Raw genomic sequence first — 21881 nt, 5'->3', positions numbered from 1 at the left:
GGCTTCCCTGGTATGGGCGATTACGATTGAAGTGAAAGTGCCGCAGATAGCCGCCTTAAAGTATTCTCATCAGTGTTGGTGAGGGCATTTGTGTGATGTTCCCCAGGTCACTTAATATGTGAGAGGGGAGCCACAAATGAGGTGCAGAGCAGGGTGCCGCCCCAACACCCGTCAGGGTTATCTCAAGGTGTGCATAGGCTGAGATAGAGATATCGGAGATGCTCGCTGCTTCAAGGAACCAGACAAGTCAATGTGATAAGAAGAAATAGTTGATGTGTGAGTACGAGCGGTGGACATGGGGGAAAAAAGTGTAGTCCTCTGCATCAGGGAACTTATAGCATTATGCATCTACCAGGCCTAGGGTCATAATGTCCTTCTTCAAAGCGGCCGACATCGCCCTCATTCCCTGAAAGGAGTTCTCGCTACGGTCCACCTCATGATCCTAAACCAGATTGAAGTTCCCCTTAGCTGTCTATCTTCTTGTGCAGCTAAGTCCTTGAGGAGTGTCCTGAGATATGTGTCCTAAGATTGGTTGGGGCATAGATATTATTCAAGGTAAGGGGTATGGTGTTATGCTGAGCTCTAATTTTAAGGTAACGGACCACTTTAGCAACCTGTAATTTGAAATCCGCCTGAAACAGAATAGCAACTCCTGCCATCCTGCCATCCTGGATGTAAAAGACGTCCAGTATTGAGTTGGTTACTTGGGATGTGCCATGCGGTGTGTATCTGAGCGCAAGAGGTGCATTTCATGTAAGAAAATAACATCAGGGTCTTGCAGCAAGAGTTATCATCAAACCTGCCTGCGTTTATTGGGGGCATTGAGACCTTTTACATTAAGTGAAAGAAATCTGACCTGTACCATTGGTATTTGTGTGGGGTGTGACAGAGTGGAGTGTAGTTTGCCAGTTATTGGCCGACAAGAGAAAGCCCTGCCACCCGCAGAGGTAAGGATAGGAGAAAGATCCTAATATGTTTTATCCCACTTATTTAGCAGGAGGCAGTCTGACAGGCCCCCATGACAAAAGAAAGTAGCAAGAAAAAGTTACAGTGACCTTCTAACTAACCCTGGGCGTAGTTCGCGTAGTAGCGCTACGCGTAGCTACGCGAAGTGCACTTCGCACTCCGCGAGATACGCGTAGCACTATGCAAACTGCATAGTGCTCTGTTTCCGATGACTGCACAGTGCCGGATGCTTGTCCGCACTGTGCAATCATTGAAAACGGCATCTTGCACAGTGCAAGCTGTCATTTTCTGCCGCTCTAGCAGATTTTTACTCGAGCGGCAGCTTTCTCAACGCAGACTGGTAGTTTCTCAGCGCGAGCAGTCGCGAGCTTACGCGACCATTCGCCGGGAGGTTTATTTTCCATGCTCGCGATCGACAACTTGATGTTGCTGATAGCGTACGAGGAAAAAAGTCTCGCCGGGATGTCATTTTGCTCGCTCGCGGTCGCCAACTTGACGTTGAGGACCACAAGTGAGCAAAAAATGCCAACTACGCTACGCTGTGTGATTTTTCACTGTGCTATGTGCAATTTGCATAGCACGAAGTAGCACAAACTACGCAAACTTCACGAGCGTAGCGTAGTTGTCCACCCAGGGTTACTTCTAATCCCAGGGCTCCAGGGACAAAATGGGGAGGAAAAAGAGGAGTAAGACAGCAAGAACAAATTCAATAAGGCCAACAGGGCCATAAAGAGCCATTCAAGCCCTGTAATGTTCCATTGGTGGAAACCAGGTCTATTCTGAGGAAGTCACTCCCCATGGGGACAAGTTGAACACGGGCTGAGAAATTCTTCTTTGCAAGTCCCAGCCTCTTGTCCGGGCGGCTGACCACATAACACAGGAGTCCTTTCTTGGACCCAGGAGAGCATTGGGTCAGCTCCAAACATGAACCGCTCTAAAGATGGGAAGTGGGGGCAGAGGGGAAGCTACTGGGGCAGACCTGAAACCAATCAGGGGACAGCCCTGTCCGGTTAGGCCCAGGAATTCCGGCTTGTGCATCACTTGTCTGCATATCAAGATGACGAGGCCACCAGGGCAGGAACCAAGGGCCAGGTGGAGCATGTTAGTGGGCTGCAACTGTACTCAAGGTGTTTGTAGAAAAGTTGCCACAGAGGCCAGAGGAGAATGATTGGGAGATTGAGCGGCATCCATGGAACGGAGATGCTGTATGATGTCTTATTTAGCCTGGGAGGTCGACTTTTCCTTGGACTGGGACGTGTGCCTTGAGCGCGGTACAGCTGTCCATTACGGGCATATAGAGATCCTGGGTCGAGCAGTGCGCAGGTCAGGGCTGCTGGGGCGGAAGTCCATCATGAGGTAGAGCAGTTCCTGAGCCTCTGGAACCGACCATAGAGATCTGGCCTGAGCAGCAGGCCTCAGCTCCTTCGGTCACTCAGGAGGAGGCGGTGGGAACACCTGCCATCCAATAATGCAGCCAATCACACCGCCAGGCACTGCAAGTCCCACGCCGCAAGCAGGCGCAGAGATGATATGTCAAGGAAGTCTCTCACCCTAATGCCGTAACCCCAGTCCCAATATCAGACCCAGGGGTGGAACAGGTGGGCCATCTGCAGACCCCGACACCAGCACACTCAAGGGGGCCCACAGGCTCACCACCGCTCCCTCACTGTAACCTGCAGTCAGGGCCAGACACCTTGGGGAAAGCCGAAGCATGGGCTGCCCACCCAGAGCTTTCCTATGCGAGCAACAGGGGGTCCGGTGTACGCTACCAGGTAGATTTGGAATAGAGTATATTGAAGGAGTTTCAAACATTTCTTCAGTTGAGTTTTGCATTGTAGGTTTGCGCTCTTCAGTACTGCTAATAATTTCTCTTTCAATCACACCCATAAAATTACTTAGTCATAAACTTAGATGCTTTGCCAAGGATGCTAGCATGGTACACATCAATTTTCCTTTTGCCCATTTTGAAGTTTTTGGGGGACTGTAGGTAAAGCTGGATACTGTAGTCAAGAGAGGGGGCCCATTCCCTTCCAAGCTCCGTCGGGTGCCAGCGTGTCCCGCGCTGTGGGTGTCACAAAGCGGGACAGAGCACAAAAGATAGCTGGCGCCCTTCCTCCTGTCTGTGGGCTGCTGGGTTATGTAGTCCCACTGCAACAGCAACAATGCTGCCAGAAATTAATCCCCCGGATCATTGTCAATTTACTTGTGCCCATCCAGTACTCACTTTCTGGGCCCTACTTTTGCATTAAGCACTCCATGAGAATGCATGGAGTGCTTAAGTATATTTGACTTCCTCCCACATGCTGCATATTATTCTTACTTGCTAATGTACTTGTCCCCTTTATTCACTCTGTGATGTGCTCATCCTTATGTGATTCTCCCCATATTACTTTCTTGCCCTGGTCCTTTTCCCCCTGATTTCCACAGGGCTCTCTACCTCTCCCTTTCACCTGTTTGCTTTACATTGCCTCCTACCTATGGCCTCTGTGTTGCTTCCCACACTCGCTTTAAAAGTAAAAACTCTATCACATATTTTTTTTTTTTTTTTAGCGATTCAACTTGGATTAGTAAATGAAAAAAAACAAGGCTATTGTAATTGTGTAGGCGCATACGTGTTCTGCTTGCCTTTAAAATAAGTTGAGCTACAGTATCACAGGATTTTAAAAATATTCTGCCTTAGCCATATTGAAAAGTATTGGGGAATGCTCTACAGGTTTGCTAAAACAGCTTGCATAGCAAATAGGTCCCAAAGACGGGAACTATTGGCTTTCCCAAAGCTTGTTGCTATATTATCTACATGCCAATTATTTATCATACAATGTTTCATGCCCCTTTTCAGTTAGAGGTAAGAGGTATGTATCTAAAAATATTAACACTGTTTTTAAAAACTGAAATGGTATCTTACACAAATGAAGTTGTCCTTTTTGTTCTTTCTTGTAACTATTTATTTTACATTGTCTTTTAGAAAGATGTGAACGGTCTTGTCACGGTTTTTAAAGCAGCAACTGAAGCTTTGGTAAGTGTATTTTTGTCAACTCTATAATGTAGTCCTTCATCTTTATTTAATCTAAGACCCTGGTCTTTTTTCATACACATGGTATTTTTTTCAATAGATAGTGTAGTTAGTGTATGGCCTGCTTGATCTACAGATCCAACTGCCAGAACAAGGAGCTGATGCGTTCTATCCTGGCAGTGCATTTGTGCATAATATACTTCACCGTCTCTCACTGGGTCTTCACAGATCATAGGGAATCGATGCAAGTGTTGCTGCTATAAAACTGCTCTCCTCCTTTACACATTTCTCACTTAGCTACCCATAGATGACTAACTGTACTGCACTGTGAAGTCAACACCTTGTCCTGGAAAACATGACAATCTCTTTGACTAACCAGCAAAGTAAATTACACTATTTGATGTACATTCATGGTGATGAATAATCTTCCCCTATTTTGAGAGTCTCCCTGCGGTCTCTAAGGACTTAAGGTAAGTGGTAGATGGTAGAAAAGTGCAAGTGTACCCTTATAGTGTTCAACTCATTTCCACAGACTTGTTGGATATCAATGGAAGCATGAATCTCTGCTACCCTCTGTTTCTTCTCTATCTCAGAAGAGGGCTGTATGAAAGCATAGAGAAGGAACACCATTAGAATAATTGATCAATAATCTACTTTAATTCAGGCAAGACAGAGCTCACAATTAAAAGCACCCCCAGCATTTGTGCATTGAAGAGAATACAACCATAATCAGCAAGTAAAGTAATACATATGTTAAATGAAAAACAAAGGTGGTGGTGTTCCACATGGGAAATATCCGCACTTTCAGTTTAGTATCAGGTTAGCATTCATTTAAAGCGTGAAACAGTATACAACAACGGGTGCCCCACCCTAAAAGAGCATACCACCAAACTGCCCTAATAGCACATAAAACAGAAATTTTCTGAGCATCAACTTGCAAACAAAATATTAGGGTTACTGTGGCACACCTGCAATAGTTACATGAACCTCTGAAAATATAGAGATTTGGTTCCTAGGCAAATTAGGGTACAGTATTCCCTTAACTTCTTTTCTACTCAACAAGAACAATTGACAGGGATTTCAAAAACATAAGTCTGACACCATCCAGTTCAAGTATGGGACTGTAATTCTTTTATTCTTTCTTTTGTTTGAGTCCACGAAAAGTTCTTTCTTAAAATATTCTCAGCACTTTTTTTGCCAACACGTGTTTCGTCTTTCCAAAGACTTTATCAAGGCCATTAATCTAAACGAGAAAGAATCCGATGGAACAACAAACTTATAGCCGTTACGATATATAGGGCTATACAGATAAACAGAAGGCTGGTTCCTGAGTGACAAATTTGGAACTTTCCTCACGAAATGAATAGAGCGCCAAGGTAAAGATTTTAGAATATGTATTTATTAAAATACAGGGGTGCAGAAACATATACTGCTACCTATCACATAGCGAAAAAACGGTATAATGAGATGCTGGAAAAGCGATTTCCAACGTGATATAACATTTGATGGGTGCAAATCAGGTAAAATGCCAATACAGAGACGCCAATCCGCGTATGCAAGATTCTTGCATACGCGGATTGGCGTCTCACGGACACTCTCGTTCTCTGGGTGGCATTTTACCTGATTTGCACCCATCAAATGTTATATCACGTTGGAAATCGCTTTTCCAGCATCTCATTATACCGTTTTTTCGCTATGTGATAGGTAGCAGTATATGTTTCTGCACCCCTGTATTTTAATAAATACATATTCTAAAATCTTTACCTTGGCGCTCTATTCATTTCGCGAGGAAAGTTCCAAATTTGTCACTCAGGAACCAGCCTTCTGTTTATCTGTATAGCCCTATATATTGTAACGGCTATAAGTTTGTTGCTCCATCGGATTCTTTCTCGTTTAGAATAATGGCCTTGATAAAGTCTTTGGAAAGACGAAACACGTGTTGGCAAAAAAAGTGCTGAGATTATTTTAAGAAAGAACTTTTCGTGGACACAAACGAAAGAAAGAATAAAAGAATTACAGTCCCATACTTGAACTGGATGGTGTCAGACTTATGTTTTTGAAATCCCTGTCAATTGTTCTTGTTGAGTAGAAAAGAAGTTAAGGGAATACTGTACCCTAATTTGCCTAGGAACCAAATCTCTATATTTTCAGAGGTTCATGTAACTATTGCAGGTGTGCCACAGTAACCCTAATATTTTGTTTGCAAGTAATACATAAGTATTTGAATATCTCCTCCCACTCCCCAGACAAATAACTCTTTTTCTTTTGGTTGGAAAGCACCCCCCATTATATTTAGGAATATGCTTGCTTTGCCCCTGTTAAGCCCAAGAGCCCATTTCTTCATCTCTGTGATCTCCAATTCTTCTGGTTTTTGTTCCCTGCACCTCCTGATTTCTCACCCGTTGGACTAGTGCTGCAACCTATTCTCCCAGTATATGTTTATTAACAAGATCAATGTCTTAGTTTTAGAATAAAGTTAAAGCAGAAATTGTATTTCTTTTTGTAGCACAATTCATACCCAGAAAGCCCTCCTCATGTGGTATTCTTTCAGCCCAACTGCAGGCTCTCTTCTCTTTGTTTAAATTTTCACATACTGAACTAGTGTCTCCATCACTTTAATTATGACAATATCTGTCTCCATGAAGAGCAAATGGACTTCATCTTTTCCAAATACATCACTTTAAAACAATCTTGTACTAACCAATTTGTTGTCACTGACCAAAACACACACTCTGTTCATCTCCTATCTTGCAATATTGATAACCAATGTCTTTTCAGTCACTCTCCATACCAATCTCAGTATTAGCTGTTTCAAGATCATTGGTGCTCCTATCTAACAAGTTCTTTATCTTAAATTGCCCCTATTTAGTCTCATTAGTCAGTTTCAGTCCCTGCCTACTGGAAGAGGTGTGGCGCCGAGGCCAGGGCGACTGACTCCGGAATCTGGGGATCATGGTTCAATCCCCAGCGCCGGCGGCAGAATAGCCCAGCACCATATGACTCTGGGCAATAGCTTGCTTAATCTTCCCGACGGCCCCCAGCGACTAGAGACCCTTACGGGTGATTGTTCGCGCTTTAAAATTTGGATTATTATTATTATCCATTTGATTTAAACTAGATGTACAGCTATCAAAAACACCTGTATTTTTAACTTCTCATTGTAATTCCACATCTTCAAGGTACCACATTGTCTCTTTCCCGTAATTTAGTTTGTCTGCATGTTCCCATGACCACCTAATAATCACACGGTGATATGTACATATTTCCAGATTTCCCTTGCTAGTAGACGTCTTCTCTAGTCAATGACGGAAAATAATAATCTAATAAACACGGAGGTGGGAAGGTACTCCTCCCTATCATTCATTGTCCCCTTCATATACTCCTAAATCTTTCTACCTTCCTGACCAAACCAAATTTGCAGACAAAGCGCTTTCACCTATCAAATATGGAACCCGAGGTATTTATGCCTTAACCTAGGCATTTTGATATTATTTTCCTTGACTTCCTCAGTCCTGAGAAGGCATTTAATTGCATTGCCTGAAACATGTCAACCTTTTTTGTTGGAAGGAGTCCTGTGTAATTTTGATTTAGATTCGAACAGCAATAGGATGGAACATGTAGTTTCTTTTGACTCTTGTCAAGTTAAGATATTCAGTTTTATACATGCTTCCTGTGCATTATATCCTCATAGTCTTGCACTTTATGGCCAGCCTTTGTGTAGTGTGTTTAGGGTGCAGTATATACATAATGTGTACACCCAGTATCTTTCCTCTACACTCATCTCATTTTCTATCATGTGTGCGTTATCTACAGCACAAGATACATGCATCGCCAAGTAGTCCGATTACACTATGAGTACAAAATATGTTTTAAGGGCAGACTTATTATTAAAAATACTTTACAGTTGGAAGATAAAGGAAATCAAAACCGCATTACAAAATAAATATGAATTTCTGTTAGACCTGCCAACCTCATTGTGGGCTTCCCTCCAACATTTTTCCTATCTCCTCTTCTTTTTCTGACCACGCTTTTGCTGGCTTTAGGACTCTGTGCACTTTATTACTAGTAACCAGTGCTAAAGTGCTTGTGCTCTCTCCTGTAAACCTGTTAATATTGGCTCTACTTGAAGGTCCCTAGTAAAGTGCACTACATGTGCCCAGGACCTGTAAATGAAATGCTACTAGTAGTCCTGCAACAATTATTGTGCCACACACTTAAGTAGCCCTCTAACTATGGCTCAGGCCCGCTGTAGCAGGGCTTGTGTGTGCAATGTAAACTGCCATTTCGGCCTGACAATCTTGCCAGGTATAAACCCTTCCCTTTTTATGAATATTAGTCACCCCTAAGGTAGGCTCTGGACAACCCAGGGGGCAGGATGCAATGTATTGTACCTTTGAGTTTAGCATTTCCTAGTAGGGAAAAGCTCTCAAATTAGTTTTTTACCAAGGCCTATCTCTACCATATCATAACATTGAGATCACCTTATTACATTTTTAAGTGTGATTTCCAATTGCTAAGAGAAAGTCGTTTCGATTGGCGTGTCTCTGGACTCACAATTTAAAATCATAACTTATGGTAAAGTCAGATTTTAAATTGCTAGTTTGAAAATGTCACTTTTAGAAAATTGGCCTTTTCCTACTTTAGCAAGTTGGTTGCTGGTGCCTGTCTCTGATACATGTGTGGGGAGGGTGACAGCTGGGCTTTGTGTATTTTCCCTGGACAGCCATATGTAATGGGAGCTTAGTGTGACTTGATGGGCCATCCTGGGAGATGGGAGAGAGGAACTGAGCACAGCCTTACACTTACACCTGAACAGGATATGTCCTGTCCCCACACAAAGGTCTATATAACCCCCTGTAGTGTGTCTGGAGCCAGGGCAGTAGAGGAGGACCTCTGTGCATTTCATACAAATCTCCTTGAAGTCTCCCCCACTTCAAAGGAACAACTGCGTATAAGTACTGGAATTCTTACACCATGACTTGAGTACTCTTCTGAACCTGTGACCACTCTGCCAAGAAGAAGAACTGCTGTGCTGCTAAAGGAAAGCCACTCTGCTGGACTGCTGATTGCTCAATTCCTACCTTGCTGTGTTGACCGGCTGCCTGCTGCTCTCTCTTACCTGGGTGAGAAGGACTGGAGCTGCATCACTTGAACCCAGAGTCAGTCAAGGGCTAGCTGGCTGGCCTCCTAATCTGAAGTCTTAGGGATATAAAAAACTTTAAACCAGTCTGCTACAACATTTTGACAGTGCCCTGCCAAGGGGTGGCACCCCTGTCCTGTACCCTTTGAAGTGGGCCTAAAGTGGCCAATGCATCGAGAGCAGAATCAATGCATCGCCGCTTTGCAGAAGCAGGATTGATGTATCATACATGGATCCTGAGTATCACCTTCAGTACAGCTGCTTCAGAACCACTGCATTGCCACCACTGTGTGAAAAAGATCAATATATCACCCCTACTGCATGGAGAAACACAATACATCACCTCCAGAACTGCCCCGTCTCAGAACCAGTACATCACCCTCAGCTCAGAACTGACGCATTGCTGCCCTCGCATGGAGAAAATCGAAGCATCACCCCAATGGTGCGAGGAACACTGACGCATCGCTCAGCTGCATTCTGCATCTTCAGTGATGCAACCAGAACTAAGATAGGGGAGCCGGCAGCAGCGAGAGGCAGTCCGGCGCTACAACCACAGCCAGCATTACAATCCAGGGGGGACTCTAAGCCCCACAAACCAAGCGCCAGGAGGCGCTGATGTCAGCGTGTCCATGCCTGGTGGCATGTAAATGCACTTGCTGCCAGCAGCGAGAGGCAGCTCCGGAGCTACAGCCACAGCCAGCACCACAATCCAGGGGGACTCCAAACCCCACAAGCTAAGTGCCAGGAGGCGCTGACGTCACTGTGTCTGCACCCGGAGGCACGTAATAGCACATTGCGGCTCCCGCAGCGTGTCAGCCGCCATCAGCGAGAGGCAGCACTGGAGCTACAGCCACAGCCAGCACCACAAACCAGGGGGGACTCCAAGCCCCACAAGCCAAGCGCCAGGAGCCCCTGACATTACCATGTCCATACCCGGAGGCACGTGAAAGCACATCACGGCTCCCGCAGCACAGGAGCCGCCAGCAGCGAGAGGCAGCACCGGAGCTACAGCCACAGCCATCATGACAATCCAGGTGGGACTCCAAGCCCCACAAGTTAAGCGCCAGGAGGCGCTGACATCACTGTGTTCACGCCTGGAGGCGTGTAAAAGCCCATCGCGGCTCCCGCAGCGCAGGAGCCACCAGCAACGAGAGGCAGCACCAGAGCTACAGCCACAGCCAGCACCACAATCCAGGGGCGACTCCAAGCCCCACAAGCCAAGCGCCAGAAGGCACTGACATCACTGTGTCTGTGTCAGGCGGTGCGTAAAAGTACATCGCCGCTCCAGCAGTGCAGGACATGCACGGGCATGCCCGGGCCAAACCCAGGCAAAGCCCGGCCCATGGGTGGGCCCATCTGCGTCCTTCAGCGACAGGAAGTGGCAGTGCATGGCCTCCCCCTTACGAGGCCTTCAGATGCAATGAGGTGAGTGCCCCCAAGTTCAAGTTTAAATTCCTGGCTTACCCTGATGGCTGCAAACTGTATTATTTGTTTTAAAACATATCATGGGGAAGCGCATCTGGCAAACAAATGCACGCACTGTCACCAGTAGCATCAATAGCATGCTTAAAAGGGTGGTCACCATTGTGTCAGGGGGAATCAAACTCACCGAGTGTCATTTGTCTCTGGGTAATGATTAACTTACACACCAGAGGGGCCCCATCTGACCCTGAACTTGAACTGGGCCCAGGTACCGCACAGGACCCTCGCAGCCCCACTTTTCAGGCACTACTAACAATATGCATGCCAGCATGAGACCATCTGCCAATACATCTGAGCCACAATCTATTGTTTATGTTCCCAACAGTGGAAAATCTGGCTGCTAAACGTAAGAGAAAATGTGGTAAACCTGTTTGTGCCAAAAGGAAACAACCACTAAAGGTTGGGCATACCTAGTAACTGTTTGACCGCATGGATGCAATCACCAGCAAGGACCGGTACGCCTGGGGAAGGTCATAATGGGGCCTCGTACTGCTCCATTAGCACACAGACTGAAGCACTGCCGGACAATGGGGGGGTGGTTATACCTTTACCAACTCTGTTATTGATGTTGATACTGTGTTCAAGCGATTTAACGATCTGCTAGATTCTAAACTCTGCCCCCTGTTTGAGCACTTAGATTGTCTAGAAATAGCTGTTAGAAAGCGTAGCCCGCTGTTGGTGACAGCTGAAACCATGGCAGCCCTGGGAGATGGAGCCACTGCTAGCAAAATCCCTAATCCAAACCCAATTACCGTTGTCACCACTCCTGTTCCTGCTATCTCACCATCCGCTAGCCACACATGCAGACAAGTTAGGGATTGCTATTCAGTCAGAACTGAGGCAGCATGAAATGCCAATTTAAGGAGCAGTTCATTACCCATAGATGACCCAGTTACAGCTTTACCCCCTGACCCTAGCTGAAGGCATTGGACCAACCCTGATCACATACATGATGGAATAACACCAGGTAATTTAAGCAGGAGCACTGGAGACACCTCTAGCATAAATCACCTGAGGCCTAACCCAGATGTCTTGAGCCTGCCTCCAGCCTCCTGCCCATATGTAATAATCTTGGCTGGTGTCCCAAACCTCAAGAGGGATCAGAGGGAGTCCTGGTTCAAACTACAAAATCAATGTGTGGACTGGTTAACAAAGAATAAAGGTTCCACCCATCAGAAATGAACAAGATCATCATGGTATGTAGAGTTGGGTGGATTGGTACGTCCCCCAAGAACATGGACAGGGATTGTATTGTGATTAACTTTCATAAATCATCCATGGTACAATCCTTATTGAGAGCCTGTGAGTTAACACCTAATCAAAGCACCAACATCTGCTCCCTACCTCTGGGTTATTTTTACAATCCAACTTTTGGGCCCACTGTTAATGAGCGCGCATTCCCCATCTTACATAACAGGTTTCACTCCCTATCCGAACTTGACACTCAGGATTGACTACCACCCTCTCTGGTGCCCCAACTGGAACATCTTGTTAATCCCTATGGGTTTGTGCTCCCCCCCCCCCCTCCACATCCAAATCAGACAATCAACACACACCAGCTAAGGCTCTGGCCAACACAGATCTAAGCATCCTGAGTTGGAACATAGCAGGCCTCCAGTCGACGCTGAGGGATCCTGATTGGCTAAATCTCGTATGGACATAGTTATGTTTCAAGAGACTTGGGCAGCCCAAGAACTACATATTGATGGGTTTCAATGATATAACTCTGTAGTTCCCATCTCCAAGTCTGGTTCACCCTCGGGGGGCTTATCAATTTGAGTAAACACCGCCGGCAGCAGCAGCATTAAGGCCCTATGCTCCAAAAGTAACAATTTTCAAGTCTTACTTTACAAGATGGGTGTCTCCTTTTATTTGATTTCCCTTTATACTGATGATTTCCATTCAATTCCTAATGAAAATTCTATTAATTGATTTGATTTCATTGCCAATTTATATTGTCAGCAAGAATCTATTAAATCAATAGGCATTTGTTTGGGAGGTGACTTCAATGCAAAATTATCAGACGCAATACATAGTACAGGGTCCCGCAAATTTGCTGTAGGGGTGCAGAGCTGGCAGGACATCTGAACACACACAACCTTATTAATGTTATGGAAATCGTGGGTGCAACACCCAATAGCAACCATTCTGAGCCAACATTTAGAGGGAAGAGCTGTTCATCTACCATAGATTATGTTTTTATTTCCCCTCTCCTCAAAGACTACCCAATGTAAGCAGAAGTTATTGCCACAATCCATGGGGACCATAGCCCAATAAAGTCTTTTCTGAGACTATCTCCCCGGCCCACGCTCATCTCGGAATGTGGAACCAGGAACCTATTGTCCTCCACTGATAATTTAAGATTGATCTGGCGGGGCATAAATAACACCAAACTGTTTCAGACTCTGGCTAAAACTAACATGCACCTAATGAACTCTTGTCTGTCAGCCCTTGATCTGCACCCTGAGGCTGTTTATGATTTTGTTAAACTTTGCTCAGCAATTAAATCCTTCCTTTCGAAGCCTATTCCCTCCGTGCAACGTGGACCCCAATGGTTTGACCACGAGTGCTCTGAGGCAAATAGACAAATGCGCAAAGCACTGTCAAGTAACCCAAGGTGTATTGTTGATGTGAAAATGGCCAGGCAAAGGTGTAAGATAGCGACAACCAATAGGAAAGGGGAAATATTAAAAGACCATTGGAAAGCATTACCCCAAGCTACAAACACTAAAAAGGGGAACACCTTTTGGGCAGCAGTTATGGACCTGAGGGCAATGGGGCAGCTACTAACTCCCATTAGCTGCACTATAACAAGCGAGGCATGGGAAAATCATTTTTCAAACATGTATGCTGCCCCTGTACAAGAGGAAGATTATTTTAAACATAGGATCCTAGTTAGGATCCAGATAAGGTTGCCCAAGGTGGAGAAAGCCATCCAACAGTGTGTGTGTAACAAAGCCCCGGGACCAGACGGCTTACCCATTGACCTCATTAAACACAAGCCAGACTTCTGGGAGCCTCTTTTTTTAAACGTTTTTTAAAATCTAATGCAGGCCCTGTTACCCAACTCATGGTCAACAAGTATCATCGTTCTAATATTTAAAAAGGACGATCGCTCCCAACCCAACTGCTACAGGCCTATTTCTCTAATAGACAACACCCTACAAATCCTGGGCAGAGTCCTATATAATAAGATTCTAGACTGGGCTGAGGGTAGTGGTAGCCTAGAGCACTGCCAGTTGGGTTTTATAGGAGTAAAGTAGGCACCAATGAACAATGCCTAGATCTTAATTTAATCATCAGCAAATATACCATAGCCCGGGACTCGCCGATATTCCTGGTCTTTATGGATCTGACTTCTGCTTTTGACCTTGTCAACAGGTCAAAGCTTTGGTCTATCCTCTTGGCCTATGGTTTGGATGAGGCACTGCTGCACATTTTAGCGCATCTACATAAAGATCTAAAGGCCCGGGTCAGAATTAGCAGTGTGGGTGAAGTTACCAATGCGTTTAAAGTAAGCAGCGGGATTAGACAGGCATGAGTTCTAGCCCGCCTGCTCTTGATCATTTATATCACTGGTCTGCATAAATCATTGATTACATTAACCCATGATATCCGTAAAATTGATGGCAAAATACTCCCCATGCTACTATATGCCAATGACGCGGTCCTTCTGGGCCGCACTCCCAATTCCCTACATATCCTACTGCAGGGTTTTGTTGATTTCATGGCCAGCCTGGACCTAAGCACTCATTAAAAAAAATCTTTTAAAATGTCTGGTGGGCCAAGAAAACGCCAACTACATTTTATATCTGTGGAAGGCCAGAAACGGAAAAGCACTAGCACTTTTCCTTATCTTGGTTTGGTCTTTGCTGCGAACGGCTCCTGGACTGAACACATGGTTCAGTGCAGGAGCAAGTTCTCAAAGGCTTCTAACTCCATCCTTAGTCTACCACTGCTGCAGAGAACAGGTGCCATTTTAGCTATTTTAAATGTTTTTTAAATCCCAGTGTATACCCACAGCCACTCATGGTGCAGAAGTCTGGGGCATCGCCAAGAGTCACTGTATCCAACAAGAAGAAAACAGATTTTGCAGGAAATTATTAGGTGCACCGATCTCTACAGCTCAGAATATTTGTCACAAATAACTCAATCTAAATTATATAGAGGACTTCATAAAGGCCCGTCCTGCCCTTTTTGGGTTTCCATATGGAAAAATCCGGAAGCATCACTCACGAAAGAGATCATAGGTGACTGCATTGGATGCGAGAAAGGGCAGGACATCCCGTGGCTGTCCAGAGTGTATCGTAGCCTATGCAGCGTTAATTTAGGAAACCTCTTTTTAAACATGAGTATAGCTGAGACCACAGAAAAAATGTCCACAGGAATGCACTTTATACAATTAATAGCACAAACAGAAAGGCGAGGGAATCCAAGAAACCTTCTGTCCTTAATTTTATGACTACATAACATATTGTATATCCCCTGGCCAGCTACCTTACCCTGCCCCTGAGTCACTGGGAGAGGAGTCTCCTCTTCCATCTAAGGGCAGGTACTAGAAAATTCTTGCTGTGATTTCCTCTCGGTTACCATGTAAATCTAGATTCCCAACTCTGCCCGTGCGATGGACAGAGTGGCCAAACTATTTTACACTTTTTGTTATTTTGCAAGTCCTGTATAAAATAGGCTAAGTGGTTTAATCCCGTTTTTTAAAAAAAAACTACACCAACCAGTCTGATAGATGCTTACAGGAGGTTACTTACCTTAGCAGATGAAGAGTTGTTTTTCCACATCGGCACTTTCTTGAGAATTGCCGTACGAGCCCGCAATATGATGTTCAACCCCTGAGTCAATTTTCTTTTCATCCATATATGAGTATCCCTCCCTACATATGTGTTTTAAAAAATGTGTATTTATGCCTATTGCCAATTGATTCTTACTGTGATTATCCATTTGTGTATTTTAATTTGTTACATTTACTGTGCTTTCATGGATATGGCTATGTCTGGAGAAAGTATTTTGAACTTGATTTTGTAGCGGGCCTTCCTGGGTCCCCGTATTCCAGTCAGTCTCAATTCTTGACTTGACTTTACACCATTTTAACTGTTTGAAGTTTTCCGAAGTAAGTCACACACTGCTTCTTAAAATTAATCCTGACTGCTCTGTGCCAAGCTACCAGAGGGTAAGCCCAAGTTAGTTTGGGGTGTTTTTATGACTTACTCTGACTAGGATTGTGGTTCCTGCTTGGACATGGTGCATACCTCTGCCACCAAGAAACTCAATTACAAACACTAACCCTTACCATCCATACCATAAACAGAATGTAGCATCATTCAATTTTGCCTTTTTCCCCCAACATCCGTAAGTAATGTTGATAGCAGTTGCAAGTTGTGTGAATTATCCAAACAGGTACAACTTAGGAAACTGAGAGGGTCTTTTGCATAGAATTGGTCACACCCATTTTCACAGGTTCTACTTATATCAACTGAGAAAATCGAAAAAAGGGCAGAGAATGTTTTACTGTGAGAAACATAAATGTAGTTAGGCAATCAGGCGTTCAATTATTGAGGCTGGGTGAACCAGAAATGTGGAAGTTTCAAGATGAACACATTAAAGAAAACTCAGAGTGTAGAATTGAAGATGTTTGAAAGTACCACAATTAAATGTTAGATTTATCAGTAATCCATATAATGAACTTGTTTTAATGCACAGATGAGTCACTTTTGAGAATAAGGGGACAATTTTAAAAACAAACTATGTAAAATCAGTTTGATGTGATGTTTTGTGTGCATCAGAGATATATATTTTCTCATTTACAGACCAGCATACATGGTCATATATCTGCTTTGTGCTTCAAAAAGCAGTACAATTGTGTTTAATATATTGGTTATGTGTCCAAAGGAAGCCATCAAATTGTCTTTGCTTTGCTGCAGAAGCTTAAAAATCATTCAACATAGCATTTCACCATTCACACTGTTGTGGAATTAGTTCATGTAGCAAATTACCTTCAATGTGCATGTAGAACATGAAAAAAAGACTTGCTTGAAATGATAAAAAGTAGAAATCTCGGAATGACAGTTCCTTCTCTTTGGAGCTCCAAGACATAATCACCAAACACTGATGACTCAACAAACTTACTTCAGTTCAAGAGATATGTGGCCAAATATAATGAGATAGATTTTTCAGAAGAACATGTGAAATGTAGTGTAGGTATTACAAGGATATCTAGAAACACTAATGTAATAAAATGTAAATAAGGAGAACAAATGCATTATCCGGTGTTTCAACTCTGTCGAGCAATGCAGTATTTTACTATTGACTGTACTTCTCTCACTGAATGCAGAAACATCCAATAGCACTTATTAGACTGAGCAGACCACAAGTAGGACACAATATCATGTTATGCCTTAGCATTCTTGTAGTTCCTAAAATTACTTTCCACTGTGAAACCACAAACACAAATACCTAAAGGATACATTTGAGTGAAAACCTATCATGCATACAAAGCAGGCCACATAAAAATATGTAGGGAACCCAAAAGCATTAACTAAGGTTGTGTGAAATTGCATATTTTGTTTATGTGAAATTTCAAGACATTCCATGAGAGATATGAGAAACTACTACTTTTCAGAGTGGAATGTGGTTAACCAGTACCTGGAATTTCTTTATGTAACACATATGAAAACAGTACAAGTGTTGAGAAAAAGGATTATATAGGAGACCTTATTCATTTGAATAGTACTAGGTTTCATGCACAATTCCTGAAATTTTACAATTAAAATTCTACAATGATGGTCACATGATGAAAATGAACAGGTCAAGTATTCAATAAACTACCCCATTGTCTTCTGTGTAATCTCAGCAATGAAGGAGAGTAAGAGTGAAGGCACATATGAGAAAGGAATATACACCCAAGTTTAATTGGTGAAAGGAAAACAGGATAATAGTATTTAGCTTTATGTAAAACCATCAATACATAATATATACATTTATGGAGGATGTAGAAAAAACAACAGTTGTTTTGACTCTTATGAAAAGTACATTGGAGTCTATATAGGGAGATCGGGAGAGGCCAATGGCTAACCGTTTTAAGGTAGTGACGTAGATTGCATGGGGGCTCATTTCCTATAATAAGCGATATAGGGTGCAAACATATCTCTTGTGCTAGAGGGTACACATCACACTGTTGCAGGAGAATCACTTAATGGAAAGTGAGGTCCAGAAGGTAAAAATGGAAGTGGAGGGGCAATTTTAGTCTGCAACGTATTCTAATTCTGCTCTAGAGTTTTGATATGGGTTGCTCCTGAGGTCCCTTTTTGGTTCTGGAACTTTACACCAGATATCGAGGATAGATAGCTATTACTGCATGGCTTACTAGATTGGAAAGAAGCGTGAATGTGTACACACACAACAGGGTTGACAGGACAATCTACCTTGACATAGAGAGGGAACACCTACCTTACTCTGGGACCCCATGGTGTGGGGGGAGATTTCAAATGTGTGCTTGATGGCAATCAGAAGCACAAACCCCGAGACTTGGTGCTAAGCACTTTATGGTTGCCACATTGAGGGAACTGATGGAACACATGGGCTGCCTAAATTTCTAGCGCTTGACACAAGCTGAGTCCAAAGAAAACACATGCTAATTACAAGCTCATGACACAAATAGTCACTTTGAAAGGTTCTTGGTGGCAGAGAACCTCGCCAGTTTAATAACGGACGTTGAATATTGGGCAGAATCCTCTCTGAACATACTCTGCTGCTCTTGGAGTTGGGGATATGTGGGGACAGACCAATGGTCCAAAGCACTCAGGGTTGGCCAGTTCCGCGAGGAACTTAGAGCAGTGACGGTCAGCTATTTTTAAACCAATTGGGTTACAGCAACAGGCTGAGGGTTCAAGTTGGATACTCTGAAAGCGGTGGCCCGGGGGGGAGTGCTTTTCATGAGAAAAAGTGGGAGACCCAATAACCCCTTGGAGGCCTAGGCAATCAATGTATTAGTAGGTAAATATGCCTACAATGGATTTCCTTATGGTCACAAATTGTAACATTTAATAGGCAAACAAGGGTCGCAAGCTCTATCTAGTAGCTCACATTGAGTTATTTGAAAATTGAATTAACTTATATCAATTTGACCACATCTACCACAAATGATTCTACAAGGGTGTAACTGTTTCAAAACGTAAATTTATAATGAAAAAAACTTTTCAGAGGGTACAAAAAAATTAATACATATATCATTATAAAACAACACACAGAGACTGGGATTTACAAATGATTTGTTTTTGCAAACATATTAATGTAACTAATGTGGACAAGTATTCCAAACAATATATATAGCAGGAACATGTAACTGATTAAACAGAAAACAAATCCTTAAGAGAGTAAATCACAAATAAAATGTAATTAACTTATTTCAATTTGAACAAATATACCCCAAATGATTCTTCAGCGTGTAACTGTTTCAAAACGTAAATTTACAATGAAAAAAACTTTTCAGAGGGTAGAAAAAACTAATACATATATCAAGATGAAACAACACACAGTGACAGGGATTTACAAATGATTTGTTGTTGCAAACATCTCATTGTCACTAATGTGGATACCTATTTCAAACAATATATATAGCAGGAACATGTAACTGATAAAACAGAAAACAAATCCTTAAGAGAATAAATCACAAAGAAAATAGGTGTATTTGTGAACGTTTTGGTCTAAATAGTGAAGACTTCAGTTAGACCATCTTCAGGACGGTAGATTTGAATGTTAAATTACCCCAAGTTCAATTCAGTCATCCCAGTCCCTCCTGTAACGGTCCTCGTGGACCTGATTGTTCCAAATCTAGTGTTTGTCTAGAGAATTAGTGGGCACTGCTCAAGCGACGTACCCCTGTCTCTACACCCGCCGACTGAACAGACAGCGGTACATCGCTGGAGCAGTGCCCACCAATTCTCTAGAATCTACCGTCCTGAAGGTGGTCTAACAGAGTCAGAAGAAAAAAAGTGAGAAAAACTATTACAAAAAAGAAAAGAGTGCAGGGTAGAAACACCCTGACCCCCTAGGCCTGCTCAGGAGGTCCCACAGGGACCCCCATGCCAAAAGAAGCATTAAAAAATATATTTTTGGTGGGATTCGAGCTAGGTGCGCAAATCCGGCAGAAATGTTTTTAACAAAAACCGAAGTGTGGGCTCCCGCTCTTTGTTTCATTATGCCCCTGGGTAGGCCAGGCCCTTTGGGCAATGTATTATGGTGCGGGGGCCCACGAGGCTCCCATAGACCTGGTGGCTGCCACCTCCCCAGGGCTTTAATGATAGTGCGAGGGGGCACACGGCCCCCTGCAGCCCTGGGCACCCCCAACTTGCTGTGGCTTTGTTTATGAAAATGCATGGGGGGCTCCTGCCCCCCACGCTCCCCCGTGGACCTTAACCTCCCCAGGACTTGAATTAATTAGGGGGGCTTGCAGGCCCACATAACCTGGGGACCACCACCTTCATTGGCTACTTTAAAAAACTGCGAGGGGGGCTTTAGCCCCCCACACAGACCCAGGGACCACCATCTCCCTGGGTCACTAATTATGCTAATGCAGGGGTTCATTGCGGACCGCTGTCTCAGGGAACCACCACCTCCCCGTGGCTATCTCCACATTGGGAGGAGCCCTCCCTGGCCCTGGAGACTGCCAACCCCCAGGGCCAGCTCCAGCAATGTCCCAGGGTGCCCATAGCTGAGTCCTTGCAGTTTGCAATGACAGGGAGGGTCATTGCAAACTCCCGCTTTGCTTCATGGAAGTAAGAGAAGAAACCTGCTCTCTCTTCTGTGAAGCAAAGCAGATTGTTTATGGACAAGGGGAGCAGCATGTCAACAATACCCTAGAGTAGGGAGGCCACATGTCCGCGCTCCCTAAATAATGTTTTTTTTAGATTTAGGCCGTGTGGCCCCCCTTCTTTTATAGAAAACAAGAATATAGAAATATATAGCCATGCCTCGGGGGATGGGGTCACCGTGGCCGAAATCAACCTCGGGAGGAGGGCTGTATGGACCCCTTCCGTTTTTTTAAAACCCATAAAATATGTCAAAGGCCCTGGGAGATGGGGTCCCCAGTGCCCACAAAATATGTGAAGGGGGCCACACAGTCCCCTTCTAAGCAAAAAAAAGCAAAAAAACAGCATCTTATCGGATGCCCTGCCCCCTCACTGCACCACTCTGCAAACAAGCCTGCTGGAGTGTTCTGGGTTGGGGGATTAAGTCCCCTTAAATCTTGCTGAGAGGTGGTCTGAGGCCACATCCCTTTTTACACCACTCTGCAAACGTGCTTCTTGGCACATTGCTGGTGGGGCACATAGGCCCTCTTGTGTCCTGAGGACCTCAGGACTAAAGTGGACGTCATCCCCCGAGCAGCAGTGCACCAGGAGGTGCATTAGCAGAGAGATGTAAAATGGGGGTGTGACCTCGGACCACTCCCAGCAATCCAGCTGTGTGGGGATTACTGGAGGTACCTGGTGGGCTAGTTGGCCCCCAGGGACCATCAGGATTCAAGGGGACATAATCCCCAACCAAGAACGCACCAGGAGGTGTCTTTGCAGAGTGGTGGAGAAAGGGGGCATGGCCAATATCCACCTGTCAGCAATCCCACTATCTGGGGCATACTGAAGGTATCACGTAGGCTAGTTGGCCTCTAAGGACCCCCAGCAGTGATGAGGACTTTATTCCCCATCCAAGGGCGCGCCAGGGAGTGTGTTTGCGGAGTAGTGGGGAAAAGGTGGCATGGCTTGCTATGGCAACTTAATAATCTTGCTATATGGTACTTACTGGAGGTAATAGGATGGGTAGTTGGCCTCCAATGTTGACCTTGGGGTCCAACTACCCCTCCTGTTACCTCCAGTAAGTCCCACACAGTGGGATTGCTAAAACGTCTTCGGAGGCCATGCCACCCTTTTTCCACAACTCTGCAGACACGCCTCTTGTCACAGTACTGATTGATTTACTCCTGTGGGACTTTGGCGCCCAAGTAGCTCTCCTGATACCTTTTGTAAGTCCTACGCTGTTGAATTCCCGAGCGCTGGTTAGAGGCCCAGGCCACTTCCTGCACCACTCTGCAAATGCGACTACAACCTTATAGTTAGAAATCAGCATTTAAAAAACCTTTGAAATTCACTGAAAAAAATCATAGGTTTCAGGGACGTTATAGCTCGAAATGAGCATTTGAAAAACCTTGGAAATTCCCTGGAAAAAAACACACCTTTCAGGGATGTTATAGTTAGTTGGACATTTCACTGGTACAAA

The 21881-nt window shown here is 44.2% G+C and overlaps 1 protein-coding gene across 3 annotated transcripts in view; it reads left to right on the top strand.

Moving 5' to 3' along the window:
• The window catches only part of LOC146812909 (uncharacterized), a 1154794-nt gene that overhangs the window by 886465 nt on the left and 246448 nt on the right, over window positions 1-21881 (top strand). For 2 of the 3 annotated variants that reach the window (XR_014966936.1, XM_085619974.1), the window contains exon 5: window positions 3932-3982. The exons of the other annotated variant lie outside the window; for it this stretch is intronic. Coding sequence is in view for 1 of the 2 variants with exons in the window: in XM_085619974.1 (XP_085476100.1) it covers window positions 3932-3982 (51 nt within the window). In the remaining variant the exon portion in view is untranslated. The remainder of the gene's footprint in view (window positions 1-3931; window positions 3983-21881) is intronic. 3 annotated transcript variants of the gene reach the window in all.

Source organism: Triturus cristatus, chromosome 7, assembly GCF_964204655.1.
Source record: "Triturus cristatus chromosome 7, aTriCri1.1, whole genome shotgun sequence".
NCBI lineage: Eukaryota > Metazoa > Chordata > Amphibia > Caudata > Salamandridae > Triturus > Triturus cristatus.
The sequence above is the reverse complement of the archived record's forward strand: the minus strand, read 5'-3'. Positions and strand labels throughout refer to the sequence as shown.